This window comes from Leucoraja erinacea, chromosome 2 (genome assembly GCF_028641065.1).
Source record: "Leucoraja erinacea ecotype New England chromosome 2, Leri_hhj_1, whole genome shotgun sequence".
Taxonomy (NCBI): Eukaryota; Metazoa; Chordata; class Chondrichthyes; order Rajiformes; family Rajidae; genus Leucoraja; species Leucoraja erinaceus.
In genome coordinates this window covers 23581459-23597651 of record NC_073378.1, presented here as the reverse complement: position 1 = coordinate 23597651, position 16193 = coordinate 23581459, and the positions used below count along the sequence as shown (strand labels likewise).

The following is a 16193-nucleotide window of genomic DNA, read 5'->3' as shown; positions in this document are numbered from 1 at the left end:
TGTCTGCCAAACAATTTTCTATCCATGTCAACACCCTACCACCAATACCATGTGCTCTAATTTTAGTCTCCCGTGCGGGACCTTATCAAAGGCTTTCTGAAAGTCTAGATACACTACATCCACTGGCACCCCTTCATCCATTTTACTTCTCACATCCTCAAAAAATTGCAGAAGATTAGTCAAGCATGATTTTCCTTTCATAAATCCATGTTGACTTGGACTAATCCTTTTATTGGTATCCAAATGCCCCATTATTACCTCTTTAATAATTGACTCAAGCATCTTTCCCACCACCGAAGTCAGGTGAACTGGTCTGTAATTCCCTGTTTTCTCTCTCACTCCTTTTCTTGAAAAGTGGGATAACATTAGCTATCCTCCTATCCACAGGAACTGATCCTGAATCAATCAAACATTGGAAAATAATCACCAATGCGTTCACTATTTCTAGAGCCACCTCCCTGATGACCCTGGGATGCAGACCATCAGGCCCAGGGGATTTATCATCCTTCAGTCCCATTAGTCTACCCAATACTATTTCTCGCCTAATGAAAATTTATTTCAGTTCCTCTGCCCCCTTCGATCCTCTGTCCTCCTGTACATCTGGGAGATTATTTGTGTCTTATTCAGTGAAGGCAGATCCGAAGTACCTGTTCAAATCTGTTCTGCCATTTCCTCGTTCCCCATAATAATTTCACCCGTGTCTGCCTTCAAGGGACCCACATTTGACTTTGCTACTCTTTTTCCCCTTAATATATCTAAAGCAGCTTTTACTCTCCTTCTTTATATTCCTGGCCAGCTTCCCCTCGTACTTCATCTTTTCAGCCCGTATTGCCCGTTTTGTTTCCTTCTGTTGTCCTTTGAAAGTTTCCCAATTCTCTGGTTTCCGGCTACTCTTTGCTGTGTTATACATATTTTCTTTTATTTTTATTCTATCCCTATCTTCTCTTGTTCTTCACAAGAACAAGCTCTTTGGCCCATGATGTCAGTGTCAAACATATTGGAAAATTAAACTATGCCCATCTGTTTGCACGTGATCTATATCCCTCCATTCTCTAAATATTCATGTGTCTGTCTAAAAATCTCCTAAATGCCACTATCGTATCTGCTTCCACCATCGCCCTTGGGTGTAGTGCAATTCAGGCATCTTTCCCTCTCTGTGTAAAAAATCTTTCAAGCTCCTTTATCTTCTACCAGACTGTAGAAGATGATTGGTTGCCCTCTCCCCTCCCTGATGGATATCTACACCTCCCGCTGCCTTAGCAGGGCAAAGAATATCATCAAAGACAGCTCCCATCCTGCGTTTGGACTGTTCGACCTGCTGCCCTCTGGAAGTCGCTATAGGTGCATCAAATCCAGGACAAATAGACTCAGGAATAGTTGTTTTCCGAAAATTATAACTACTCTTAATTCAAATTCACACATGCACTGACTTACACAGCCCAACACCCGGACTTCCATCTGTATATATGTATATAGCGCCGCAGAATTGTGCACCTATCCCCCCTCCCCCCTTCTCCCTTCTGTTTTTGTTTTCTGTTTCTTGTTTTTTGTACTAAATTATATGTATGCACTGAGTACGAGCAGCTTTTAATTTCATTGTACATGTATAGTGACAATAAATGGCATATCTATCTATATGTTTCTCTATGTTTCTATGTTTCTATATCTATCTAGAAGTCAGAAAAGGGAATTGCCAATCTGCCAGGCATCCTTGATGTTTCTTCCAGCCTTCCTGATGCAATGAAGATGGCTCTGTTCACCACATTCAGCAAACTCAGGTGGTCACGATCAGAGACGTTGCCACACCAGCCTTAGATGCATCCCATTAGAATAATCTCTATAGCACATTTGTAGAAGTCTGCGATAATCTTTGTGGAAATGCCGCATTGTCTCAGAGGACCAAGAAAGAAAATACATTATAATGGACCATAGGAAGGTGAATGGTATCTGTTATTGACGATTGTACTCCATAACAGAGTAAGGTATTATCATTACCTGGTCGAGACCCTTCAGCAGACTCTCGGTCTGGAACTGGGCCTGGAATTCAGGTGAGTTGACTGACGGCCCTCGGCTGCTGGAGGCTGTGGGAGAGGCAAGGATCGAAGGAGTCAATGGTCGTGATCCGCAGGTGTGCGGAGTGCAGGTAAGGGTCGGCGATGGTGACGGCAGCAGCTGGCACAGCCTGGAAACGGGCACAGAAGCTGTCAGGGCCAGCAGTGGCAGCACGAGGCCCGTCATGGAAGCGGCCGGGATGGTGGTGTGAATGGGGATAGCATGGGCAGCCAGGGCTGTAAGAGAGCGGGGAGGCGGTGCAAGCCAGGAATGGCATTGGCCCCTGTCTGTAGGCCCGTCCACTATAACCAAAATCTATTGTTAAGAAGTTGGTTAAAACGAGGGTTTACTTCACCCTAAAGCACTTTATTAAAGCGCTTTCTTCAGTGTGAATGTTTCAGGTTACGTTGCTTGCGATATGGATGCTGAGGAACTTGCACCATGACTTCCTGAACCTTATACTCAATGACCGTTGAAGGGAAGCATTTTATACGCCTTCTTTACCACTTATATTGTTACTTTCAGTGAGCTATGGTTTTAGACGCCTGCTGTACCATCATACTGTTAGGGGTCCTGCTGGTTGATGAGTCCCGGTGCAATTCTCACACATCTACGCCCATCCCTCACTCACAGCACCATGATTTTTTAACCAGAGGTGTTGCCTGACCCGCTGAGTTGCTCCACACACTTTATTTCTATCCTCAGTATAAACCAGCATCTGCAGTTCCTTCCTACACAACTATTGGATGAATTGATGCAAATACAGTACATCATTCCATCTGCTTGTGAATGTTGCCATGATTCATCATTCATTTAAGCTTTATTTAAGGCGGTACAGTGGAACAGCAGTAGAGCTGCTGCCTCACAGCCCCAGAGACTCAGGTTTGCTGTCTGTATGGAGTTTGTACATTCTCCCCGGGACCATGTGGGTTCCTCCAGGTGCCCTGGTCCCTCCCACATTCCAAACATGTGCAGGTTTTTCGGTTAATTGGCTTTTGTAAATTGCCCCCCCCCCCCTGTGTGCAGGATATTAAAATGGGATACAACGAGCTAATGTATGGGTGAGCGATGGTCGGCATGGACTCGATGGGCCGAATGGCCTGTTTCTACACTCTATCTCTAAAACTAAAAATAAAAACTGAAAAAACTTCCAATTGTTTTGGAGACTTGATGTTCTGAAATAGATTAAAATATTTAATCTACATTGTACAAAACGCAATGGTGTTTTTCTGCATTGAACCAAAGAAATCACACTGTTGGGTTACAATACAACTTGTTCTGGGAACAGCTCTGCCCAATAATGCAAGAAATTGCAGAGGGTCATAGATTTAGTCTACTTCGTCACACAGACCAGACTTTCCACCATTGATTTCATCTGCACTTCATACTGCCTCAGAAAAGCGGCCAACCTAATCAAATGGTCCCATCTGGTCACACCTCCTTCTCCCTGTTCCCATCCAGCAGAAGGTACAGAAATTTGAAAGCGCACATCACCAGACTCACGGACAGCTTATTTCCCTCTGTTATCAGGCTTCTGAATGGTCCTTCCATAAGTCAGAGTAAAATAGAATGAGGCATAATAATATTGGTGAAGATGTCATGTAGGAAATTCAATAAATTAAGCCTATTGAGTTGAACTGTAGAACAAAAATGGGGTAATCATGTTAATTGGACTGTACAGACATTATCCTACCTCTTCTTGATAGAAGCAACAAGCAATTATGTGGCATGTTTCAAAGAAATGCATACATTATAAGGCAGTAGTAGATAGAGATTTCAACTGCTCCTGGGACATAGTTAATATTAGAGGAAACCAATGTTTGAAATGCATTCAAGACACCCCTTTAATTCATATTTCGTAGTTCAATGAACGACTCAGTAGTAGAAAGCAAATGGTCAAGTCAACAGGAGTTTTAGTGGTTGCAGGTTGGTCTGTAATGGGGTTCTACCAGTCTGAATAGTCATCCTACGTTTTGTTCATAATATAGATAATTTATTGGTATTGGTTTATTATTTGTATGTAAATTAAGTTAGTGATTTTTTTTGTTGTGCTGTGCAGGTAGATCATCCAAAACATATATACAAACAAACCATGCAGACGATAGTGTTAAACTAATAGGCATAAATGTAGGAGCTGCCATTAAGTTTGCCAGTGATATAAACATATGCAAAAGAAACATAGAAAAAATGGTGCAGGAGTAGGCCATTCGGTCCTTTGAGCCAGCACCACCATTTAATATGATCATGGCTGATCATCTAAAAACAGTACCCCGTTCCTGCTTTTTCCCCATATCCCTTGATTCCTTTAACCCTAAGAACTAAATCTAACTCTCTCTTGAAAACATCCAGAGAATTCCACAGATGCACAACTCTCTTGGTGAAAAAATGTTTCCTCATCTCATTCCTAAATAGCCTACCCCTTATCCTTAAACTGTAACCCCTGGTTCTGGACTACCCCAACATTGGAAACATTTTTCCTGCATCTAGCCTGTCCAACCCTTTAAGAATGTTATATGTTTCTACCAGATACCCTCTCATCCTTCTAATTTCCAGTGAATACAAGCCCAGTCGACCCATTCTTTCATCATATGTCAGTCCTGCCATCCCGGGAATTAACCTGGTGAACCTACGCTGCACTACTTCGATAGCAAGAATGTCCTTCCTCAAATTAAGAAACCAAAATTGCATACAATACTTCAGGTGTGGTTTCACCAGGGCCATTTACAACTTCTGTAGGACTTTGCTCCAAAATGCAAATCCTCTCGCTATGAAGGCCAACATGCCATTAGCTTTCTTCACTGCCTGCTGTACGTGCATACTTACTTTCAGTGACTGATAAACAAGCACACCCAGGTCTCGTTCCACTTCCCCTTTTCCTGATCTGACACCATTCAGATAATATCTGCCTTCCTGTTCTTGCCACTAAAGTGGATAACCTCACATTTATCCACAATATAATGCATCTGCTATGCATCTGACCACTCACCCAACCTATCCAAGTCACCCTGCAGCCTCATAGCATCTTCATCGCAGCTCACACTGCCACACAGCTTTGTGTCATCTGCAAACCTCGTCTAAATCGTTAATATATATTGTAAATAACTGGGGTCCAGCACCGAGCCTCACGGCACCCCACTGGTCAATGCCTGTCATTCTGAAAATAACCCGTTAATTACTACTCTTTGCTTCCTGTCTGCCAACCAGTTCTCAATCCATGTCAATACCCTACCTCCAATACAATGCTCTAATTTTACACACTAATCTCTTGTGTGGCACCTTGTCAAATGCTTTTTGAAAGTCCAGATTCATCACATCCACTGGCTCTCCCTTATCCATTCTACTTGTTACATCCTCAAAAAATCCCAGAAGATTAGTCAAGCATGATTTCCCCTTCATAAATCCATGCTTTTGACCTATCCCTTTTCAAATGCGCTGCTATAACATCTTTAATAATCAATTCAATCATCTTCCCCACTACTGATGTAAGGCTAACTGTCTATAATTCCCCGTTTTCTCTCTCCCTCCTTTCTTAAAAAGTGGAGTTACATTGGCTACCCACCAGTCCACAGGAACTGATCCAGAGTCAAGAGAACATTGGAAAATGATCACCAATGCATCCACAATTTCTAGGGCCACTTTTTTGAGTACTCTGGGATGCAGCCCATCAGGCCCTGGTGATTTATCTGCCTTCAGTCCCAACAGTTTACCTAACACCATCTCCTGACTAATGTGGATTCCCTTCAGTTCCTCCCACTTACTAGATCCTCGGCCCCCTAGTATTTCTGGGAGATTGTTTGTGAGTTCCTTAGTGAAGACAGAACCAAAGTACTTGTTTAACTGTTCTGCCATTTCTTTGTTTCCCATTATAAATTCAACTGACTCTGATTGTAAGGGACTAACTTCAATAGGGTCTTCAATAATCTTTTCCTTTTTATATTCCCCGCAAGCTTTCTTTCGTGCTCTTTTACCCCCCCTCTGAACTAACCCCTTTCCCCTCCTCTGTTCTAAATTTCTCCCAGTCCACCAGTTTGCTGCTTCCTCTGGCCAATTTATATGCCCTTTCCTTGGATTTAACAATATCCTTGACTTCCCTCGTTAGCCACGGTTGAGACGCCTTTTCCGGTTTAATTTTTCGCCAGACAGTGAAGAACAATTTTTGGAGTTCATCCATGTGGTCTTTAAATTTTTGCCATTGCATCTCCACTATCTCCTACTTTCAAAGTCTCCTTTCTTTAAGTTCAGGATCTTAGTCTCTGAATTAACCGTGTCACTTTCCATCCTAATGCAGAATTCCACCATATTATGGTCACTGTTGCCCAAGGGGCTTTGCACAACAAGGTCGCTAACTAATCCTTCCTCATTACACAATAACCAGTCTAGGAAGGCCTGCCCTCTAGTCAGTACCTCTACATATTGGTTTAAAATACCATCCCATATATATTCCAGGAAATCTCCTCAGCTCTGCTACCAATTTGGTTGGCCCAATCTATATGTAGATTAAAGTCACCCATGATAACCGCTGTACCTTTGCTATACGCATCCCTAATTTCCTGCCTGATGCTATCCCCAACCTTCCTGCTGCTTGGTGGTCAGTATACAACTCCAACAAGCGTTTTCTGCCCTTGGCTATTTCACAGTTCTACCCATACCGATTCTACACCATCCAAGCTAATGTCTCTCCTTGCTATTTCATTAATCTCCTCTTTAACCAGCAATGCCACCCCACCTCCTCTTTCTTTCTGTCTATCTTTCCTGAATATTGAATACCCCGCATGTTTAGCTCCCAGTCACCCTGGAGCCATGTCTCCATGATTCCAGCTGTATCATAGTCCTTAACTACTAACTGCACATTCAATTCATCCACCTTATTACGAATGCTCCTCAAAGCACAAAGCTTTCAGATTTATTTTTCTTATCTCCCTTCTACTTTTTGCTTTTGTCCTCCTTTTATGTCCCTCTGTCTCCTTGCATTGGTCCCCATCCCCCTGCCTTGTTAGTTTAAACGTGACCTTTCCTACACTCTCTTTCCCGTTAACTGCACGCATACGCTTCCACGTTGTTGACTCCACCGTTTAGTTTAAACACACACGTGTAGCACTATCAAACCTATCTGCCAGAATGTTGGTCCCCCTCTAATTAAGGTGCAATCCGCCCTTTTGTACAGATGACCTCTGCCCAACAAGAGATCCCAATGATCTAGAAAGCTAAATCCCTGCCCCCTGCACCAACTCCTCAGCTACACATTCAGATCCCATTTCTCCCTGTTCCTACCCTCACTAGCACGAGGTACTGGAAGCAACCCAGAGATAACCACCCTAGAAGTCCTGCTGTTCAGCCTCCTATCCTGTTCTCAATACTCACGTTGCAGGTCCTTCCTCTTCTTACCCACGTCATTTGTGCCTACTTGCACAAATTCGTCCGGCGGTTCACCTTCCTTCTCGAGGATGTTCTTGTCGGTCTGAGACATCGTGGACCCTGGCACCAGGGAGGCAACACACCTTCCTCGAGTCTCACCTGTCGCCACAGAATCTAAATTGGTCAATCTGATTGACGTTGAGAAAATTCTAGGCCACAGGAATTGCTTAACTCGGCACAAAGTTGGCAGATTCATTTTCATTTGAAGATATGTGAAGTCGTGTTTGAGGAGATCAAACAATAATAATAATAATAATAATAATAATAATAATAATAATAATAATAATAATAATAATAATAATAATAATAATAATAATATATTTTATTGTCATTGCACATCAGTGCAACGATATTTAGTATGCAGCTTCCAACCGATGTCAAAAAAATAAAAAATAAATAAACTGTGCGACGTGACCATCTGAGGGAGACAGTCCAGGTGGGATGGGGGGCACTCAGCAGGGCCGGTTCAGAGCCGCTATAGCTCTGGGAATGAAGCTGTTTCTTAGTCTGGAGGTTCGGGCGTAGAAGGTCTTGTAACGTCTGCCGGAGGGAAGTAGTTCGAACAGTCCATTACAAGGGTGTGAGGAGTCTTTATGGATGCTGACGGCCTTCCTGAGGCACCGTGTGTGGTAGATGCCCTCCAAGGCTGAGCTAATAGCAGGATACTGAGAAGTAAATAAGAATTTTGGAGTGCATGTCCATAAATTTCAGAAAGTGACAGCAGAAGATAAAAAAAACACACAGGATATTTGCCTTTATTTACTGAGGCATAGAATACAAGGACAGGAAGATCACATGTAATAGCAAAAATTATTTAGCCACAGTTAGAACGTTACATACAGTTCTGGACACGCTGTGGATGGTTTGGGTTTCTGAGCCATGTAGGAGCTTTAGGGCCAAGAGGTTTATGCCAGGTTTGTGGTCTTCATCTTTACATTATCTTTTTAGACTAAGTGCAAAATCCAGGACCAGACTGATTTCAAGTGGGTTATTTGTAATCAGATTCTGAAAGCAATGGAGAAACTAAGCTGCTTTAAAAGTATATATATATACAAAACACTGTAGATGCTAGGACTTGGATTCTGAGGCGGGGAATTGGATAGAAACATAGAAAATAGAAAATAGTTGCAGGAGTAGGCCATTTGGCTCTTCGAGCCTGCACCGCCATTCAATATGATCATGGCTGATCATCCAACTCAGTATCCCATACCTGCCTTCTCTCCATACCCCCTGATCCCTTTAGCCACAAGGGTCACATCTAACTCCCTCTTAAATATAGCTGATCATGGTCATAAGATCAAAACTTCATAAGTTATATGGGCAGAATTTGGCCAGTCAGCCCATGAAGTCTATGCCATTTAATCATGGCTGATCTATTTCTCCCTCTCAACCCCATTCTCCTGCCTTCTTCTCATAACCCCTGACACTCCCACTAATCAAGAATCCATCAATCTCAGCTTTAAAAATATCCATTGACACAGTCATCTGTGGCAATGAATTCCACAGATTCACCACCCTCTGACTAAAGAAATTCTTCCTTTTCAGCATGACCCTGCCCCCATGCATCTTCTCACCTGCTTCTGTAAACAAAGGCATTCATAGAGTTACTCATGAAAGCAGAGCTAGATTGCATTGCTCACAACAGTTCTGCCTAATGGCTGTGGTTTCTTGCTTACTTTGACCGTTGGATTCCAGGAAAGCCATGCACACTCAGTAAAAGTTTACAGTTGTTAATAATGAGTTGATACCAAATTAAAATGGGCAACCGGCCTTTCGCACAGAGATTGCTCACATGCAGCTTGCTACTCTGCAGTTAAGTGGAGGTCAATGGATTTACGAGCTGTTTCCTGATGCGCTGTTACTGTGCATTTGACATCCCTTCTATTCCCAAACGCAAATGTGTCTTGGAGTCAAGTCAGCCCATCATACCTCTGCCGTACTTACCACTGGCGTAGAATAGAAATTTTTTTTTTTTTAGTTCAATTTATTTTGGTTCTTCTGAGCTCTATACAGAACCTGAAAAGAAGAAGAATCCATGTTGTATGATCCTATGACTCTAAATCAGCGAAATGTCCCAAAGGCCTTTCTAAAGATGACTCAGATGCACCGAATTCAAAAAGACTGACCAATTTTGTTGTCAGAATATCTTATGCCCCGTATCAGGGCAAAGAAAGAGAGATGTAAGTATTAAACAAAGCTGATGAAAGCAAATTCTCTCGCCTGGATTCCTGTTATTGCCTGCTTGTCACATGACAGGATATTCTGGCTGGTTATCTGTACTTAACAGCGCGGTTGCAGCAAGGAGGAGCACTTGTAATTTGGACTTTCCTTTACCACCAATTACTTTTTTTTCTAGAAAAAGTGAGACCATTTAAAAGCTATTATTGCAAAGAGAAAATTATGAAATTATGAAGTCTGGAATTCTGTTTGCTGCTTTTGTTTGTTTTATGCAAACAGCGAGATGTACAGGTATGGTTTTTACTGACTTTGCTGACTTGTGCTGATGTTTATAAATCTCATTGAAACATTCAAATATTTTATTAACTGAGAAAACCTGGGGTGGGTATCTACTTTGGCCCAAATTAGGCATCACATATAATAATGTTAAAATTCTTACTAGTCGGATAGTTAAATTGAGAGAGTTTACCCAAGTACTGAGGTTTACTGTGCTGAGGGGTCTCTTATGCTGTAAACTTGTATTATTATTCTGTGTGTAACAATGCTTTACCTACGTGAACAGAAAGACTCATTGTTCACGAGTCTTGCTCAGTCCATGTGAAAATCTTGGGCTTTTAGTGCCTTTCTGTGATTTAACAGAGTCAAAAGATATTTATTAATTGGACGTTGATTTAGTTCAACTGCCTCCTCTTGACTGCTGACGCTGTTTAGCATTAGGTTGTTTTTACTGTTTAGAGCTAAGTTGATGTGAAAATGGACTGCAGGATGATTGACTTCACGGAACAAATTTAACTAAACCACACTTTTATATAATAATGAAGATGAGATCTGAAGATGTAAGCTTACAATTTGTTGTGATATATATATATATATAAATATTAAGATAGCAAGTGCTGTATGACTGGTCCATTCATTACTCACTCTTTGGGGGGAAAAACACCATTATAATAGGAACTGATCAATGGGATTTTAAATATGTATGGTTCAGCTTGCAAGGTAACAATGCTTCCTGACATTATTATCAGTTATTCAATATTATCTATGGACTAAACTAGACAAGAGTTTTGAATTAAATGGCAAAAGGTGTTTATTAAAGGTTCACCCATAGATTTGGCATAAAGCTCAGCTCATATGGAGGCCATGGGGAGGCCTATTAACTTAAGGGGTTGGACAGGCTAGATGCAGGAAGATTATTCCCAATGTTGGGGAAGTCCAGAACTAGGGGTCAGAGTTTAAGGATAAGAGGGAAGTCTTTTAGGACCGAGATGAGAAAATCATTTTTTACACAGAGAGTGGTGAATCTGTGGAATTCTCTGCCACAGAAGGTAGTTGAGGCCAGTTCATTGGCAATATTTAAGAGGGAGTTAGATGTGGCCCTTGAGGCTAAAGGGATCAGGGGGTATGGAGAGAAGGCAGGGATGGGATACTGAGTTGGATGATCAGCCATGATCATATTGAATGGCGGTGCAGGCTCGAAGGGCCGAATGGCCTACTCCTGCACCTATTTGCTATGTTTCTATGAAGTGGCATTTTACTAAAAACACACTACTAATATTAGACACAAGGAACTGCCAACGTCGAAATCTTGTATAGCATACAAAGTGCCCTTCTGAGACAGAAGAAGATTCCCGACCTGAACTGTCGCCAATTCATATCCTCCAGAGATGCTGCCTGATCCGCTGAGTTATTCCAGCACTTTGTATCCTACACTATTAACAATCATCTAGTCCAACAACCTTGTGAGCTCCCTTTCAGAGTTGGGAATATTTCTGAAATTTCAGGACGGAGAATTGAGTAAACAGTTGAAGTTAGATTATATTGATAAAGAGATGTTTAGGTATGATTTTCCTATTTGGAAACATGGCACAGTGAGCATTGTACAGTGCAAGAACCGGGGTGGAAGATTGCAACCTTCACGTGGTCCGCCCTGTTTCGACTAATGCAATCAACTCGACTTGCACAAACGGAAGATCAAATAGAACAAGTTGTCCAACAACTTTAGGCTTAGCACGCCACACGAAAGAAGAACAAGAAGTGCAAGAATCGATTTTTGCTTTAAGGTGGTAACTGAAACATGAACATTTTTCATCTTGCCCTGTCTGACACACATCAAGAGTGAATTATTGTGTGTTGGAATTAGGTAAGGGCAAGCAAATGACTGAGATAAGAAGAGAAACATACTCATCAATTCTGCTTTTGTTTTCAGATCCCGACGTCTTTCTGATACATAATGAAAATCATCAGAAGTGTGTCGACGCGAAAAGTGAACAAATTGTGGAAACAAGTGAATGTGATGCCAATGCAGAGTCACAACAGTTTAGGTGGGGTTCTGGTCAGAGGCTCATGAGCGTCAAGTTCACACTGTGCCTTGGAGTCCTCAGAAAAGCAAACTGGGTACCTGTAACTCTGTATCAATGCAACGACACCAGCAATCTGCAGAGCTGGATATGCAGGAACGACACCCTGCTGAGTATCGACGGGGCTGATCTCTACTTCAATTATGGAAACAAAAACGAGAAAAAGATAATGCTCTACAAAGGATCAGGGGTTTGGAGCAGGTGGAAAATTCATGGCACCAAAAATGATCTTTGCTCAAAACTCTATGAAGGTATGTTGAAATATCTAATATTCGCCATTAAAGAGAATATTTCAATCAATCAATCGATCAATCAATCAACCTTTATTGTCATCTTGCAAGCAACAGTTGTTACAGTGCAAAATGAAAAGACGTTTCCCAGTGAATATCGGAGCATCGCACATGAAATATAAACACTTCACACATAATAACACTAAAAACAATCCAGTCCCTGATGGAACAGTATAAATAGTTAAAAGCAGGTAAAAAAACACAATGTTAAAATTCAATAAACCAATCATAAAAAATGTCCGGGGCCGCTGATTTGAGTGGCTAGTGCAAGTATTAAAGTGTCCGTGCCAGCCGCAGAGTCAAGTCGTTGCATTAATATTTGCTGTATTAATGCAATATAATGTATAAATGTGATATTATTCCTTGTGGATAAGAATTAAAAACAAAATGGTACAGGTCCTCCACTGATTTTCCGGCAAAAAATGTACAGCACCTCCTTTAATCCGGCAAACATTATGGGGGGGAACTTGAAATCCCCCCCCCCCCCCCCCCCCCCCCCCCCCCCCCCTCCTCCCACGCCGCCTGGAGGTCAACCCTGAAAATGTGGCACCTAATCCGGGTGTGGCGACCGATCTCGACCTCATCGAGACGTCCTCGCCAATCGATGGGTTGAATTTGCCTCGCTGCTGCCGCGGCTCTGGAACTCCGACCAGTTTGGAGCCGGCAGATCCGTTTTCATAGCCAGCTCCTGAGGCTGACTTTTCAGGCCGGTACCTCGACTCCTCAGCCGCCTAGGGGGACTGTTCCGGTACAGTTGGACTCCTCTCGGAGGCCGGGACCTCTGTTGGTCTGACTAAACAGATCGTCCAGAAAGGCTCTGCAATCAAGGATGCCGTCCAATCGGTGCTGGACCTGTAGTAGGCTGTACAACCACTTAGTATTTGCTCTGCTCTGCAAATACTATTGAATAAAGTAATGGCTAATCTTTTAACTCAAGGCCACATCACTTTTCAATTCCTCTATCCTTACAATCGAAGAATCGGTACACCTTAGCCTTGAGCATTGTGTTTAAGAAGGAACAGCAGATGCTGGAAAATCAAAGGTACACAAAAATGCTGTTAGTGAGGAGGTCTGAAGAAGGGTTTTGGCCCGAGACATTGCCTATCTCCTTCGCTCCCTAGATGCTGCTGCACTCGCTGAGTTTCTCCAGCATTTTTGTGTACCTTGAGGATTGTGGATGAGTACGCATAATGCAACGGGATGGTGAAATCTAAAGATTTGCTTTTAGTTTTCAGTCTAATGGATATCTGTAATATTAAGTAATTTTGACTGAAATGACCCTCCTCTGCATTAACAAACATCTTAACAATGCAGCTCAGGTGGAGAGGGAACAAAAACAATGTCTTATAAATTATTTAGAAAAAAGTATGGGAATTTATTTCCTGATTTACCAAGACAATCAAACAAAGTTCCATCTGCAATCCAAATATATCACATCCACTTGCTCTCCCTCATGTAGTTTACTGGATACCTCCACAAGGAACTCTGATAGATGTCAAATTTTATTTGCTTTCCATAAATCCACCTTGGCTCAATCACATTGTTATTTTCTATGTATTTTGATATAACATCTTTATGTTATATTTCAGAATTTTTTAGTTTAGTTTATAAATTTAGTGTGGAAACAGGCCCTTCGGCCCACTAAGTTAATGCTCACCCCTACACTAGTTTGTCCCGACATACTAGGGATAGTTTACAGAAGCCAATTAACCTACAAACCTGCACGTCTTTGGAATGAGGGAGGAAATCAAAGCATCTGCAGAAAACCCACCCACAGGGGGAATGTACAAACTCTGTACAGACAGAATTCGTAGTCAGGATCAATCCTGAGTCTCTGGAGCTGGAAGGCAGCAACTCTACTGCTGCATCACTCTGCCAGTGCAAGTTCAACAGATCAGTTGTCCCTTGTTTCCTCTCTCCCTCACTTCTTAAGTAGTGGGTAATATTTGCGAACTTCCAAAATGAAGGAAACATTCCAGAAGTTGTAGAATTTTGGAACATGAAAACCAGGGATCAATTAACTATATCTGCCATCTGATCCATGGAAATTACCAGTTTTCTGGCTCATTACCTCTATAGTGGTATTTCTTTATTTGTACTAATTTATTTTTCTTCCTCAAATGCACATAACCCTTGATTCTCCTATATTGTGGGAGTGTTTTTGTGTTGTCAATGAGGCCAAACACAATTTGTTTCCATTTACTTATTCCCACTCCTTATTCCCATTTACATTTTTTCGCATTTCTCTCTCCATATGGGATTGCCATTTGTTCTTGCTAGTTGTTTCCCTTTTAACATAAGTTAAGGGCCTGTCCCACTGTACGCGGTAATTCAAGAGCTCTCCCGAGTTTAAAAATAAATCAAACTCGTGGTAAGCACGTAGAATGTATGTTGCGGGTACGTCGGAGCTCGGGACGTCTCTTAGCGGCTTGTAACGCTAACGGCAGGTACTCGGGAAACACGGTAAGCACGTGAAAACTCATGAAGATTTTTCAACATGTTGAAAAATGTCCACGAGAGTCCCGAGTACCTACGAGCGGCTATTACCGTAATTCTCCGAGTTCAAATCAGGGGAAACTCGGGAGAACTCTTGAATTAGCTCGTACAGTGGGACAGCCCCATGAGGAAGCTGCTAAAGCTATTTTATGTTTCTCACTGGTTTACTGACATATTCTGGTTTCCCTTTCTCTATCAATCTCTTGGTAATCCTTCACTGAGCTCTAAAACATTCCCAAACTTCACTTTAAATGCTTTTGTTGTAAGCTTCTTCCATAAATTGAACACTGTCTTTTCCTATGTTTCTATCTCCTGTCCCATGGTTGGACTACCTTTCTTGAGCAAAACATAAAATGCTGGAGGAACTCAATGGGTCAGGCAGCATCTGTGGAGAAAATATCAGATGACATTTTTGGTCGGGACCCTTCTTCAGATCAGCGGAGAAAAAATTGCAGAATGGTTTGGAACAAGGAATCTTCAAATTTAAATGACAAAAAAGACAGGCTTATCTGCCTGGGGGCCATGATGATACCTTTGATTTGAAAAAGGTGAGCGAGGCAAATGAGAAATTGTTAAAGGTGTGGGCAGAGAGTTGGGAAATGGTGAAGGAGAACGAGTTGAGAAGTAGTGTTGGGGTATGGAGTATGTGTGTCCTGTGTCTCTGGACCACTTTCTCTGTTCTTCATGTAATCTGCATATCGCCCATTGTTTCTTTAACTGCAAGGAATTGCCTTTGCACTATCACACCTTCCTCAGCCTACCACAGCCAATCTGCTCCTCATGCCTTTGCTTATCTCATAAACCTTAACTTCAGAACTTCTTCTTTTTATTGAGTCCACACCCAAGATTAGAAGTTGTTCAACCAGAGCTGAACACAGTTCTCGGCATCTGCCTTGCGCTTCTTGTGCTTCTTGTGCGTGGTGGTGGGAAGATTGGTGGAAACAGGGCCGCGATCGGCGTGAACGCTCTTTCCTTGATCCCAACTTCAGATTAAGGTCCATCACTTTTAAATTGAGTGTAAAATTCTCTCATGGACAATCTTTCCTAGGAATCCCATTACAAGGTTAGTAGGCGGTCCTTTCTTGGTGCTCTGCTCTGCATCTAAAATGACTTAATATAGACACAAAATACTGGAGTAACTCAGCGAGTGAGACAGCATCTCTGGAGAAAAGACCAAGGAAGGGTCTCGACCCAAAACATCACCTATTCCTTTTCTCCTGAGATACTGCCTGACCCGCTGAGTTACTCCAGTATTTTGTGTCTATCTTTGGCGTAAATCAGCATCTGCAGTTCCTTCCTACACATCTAAAATGACTTGCTCTCTTGTTTACTCATCAATGTGCTGGAAATCCATCTCATAAATATTCCTGGAATTAACACTTTCTTTTGTCAATACCAATTTCAT

At 42.0% G+C, this 16193-nt stretch overlaps 1 protein-coding gene across 1 annotated transcript in view; it reads left to right on the top strand.

Moving 5' to 3' along the window:
• The first annotated feature begins 9478 nt into the window (after nt 1-9478).
• Nucleotides 9479-16193, top strand: part of mrc1a (mannose receptor, C type 1a) — a 142554-nt gene continuing 135839 nt past the window's right edge. The window contains exons 1-2 of the mRNA XM_055652940.1: nt 9479-9936; nt 11852-12253. Of these exons, the coding sequence (XP_055508915.1) occupies nt 9876-9936; nt 11852-12253 (463 nt within the window). The 5' untranslated portion in view covers nt 9479-9875. The remainder of the gene's footprint in view (nt 9937-11851; nt 12254-16193) is intronic.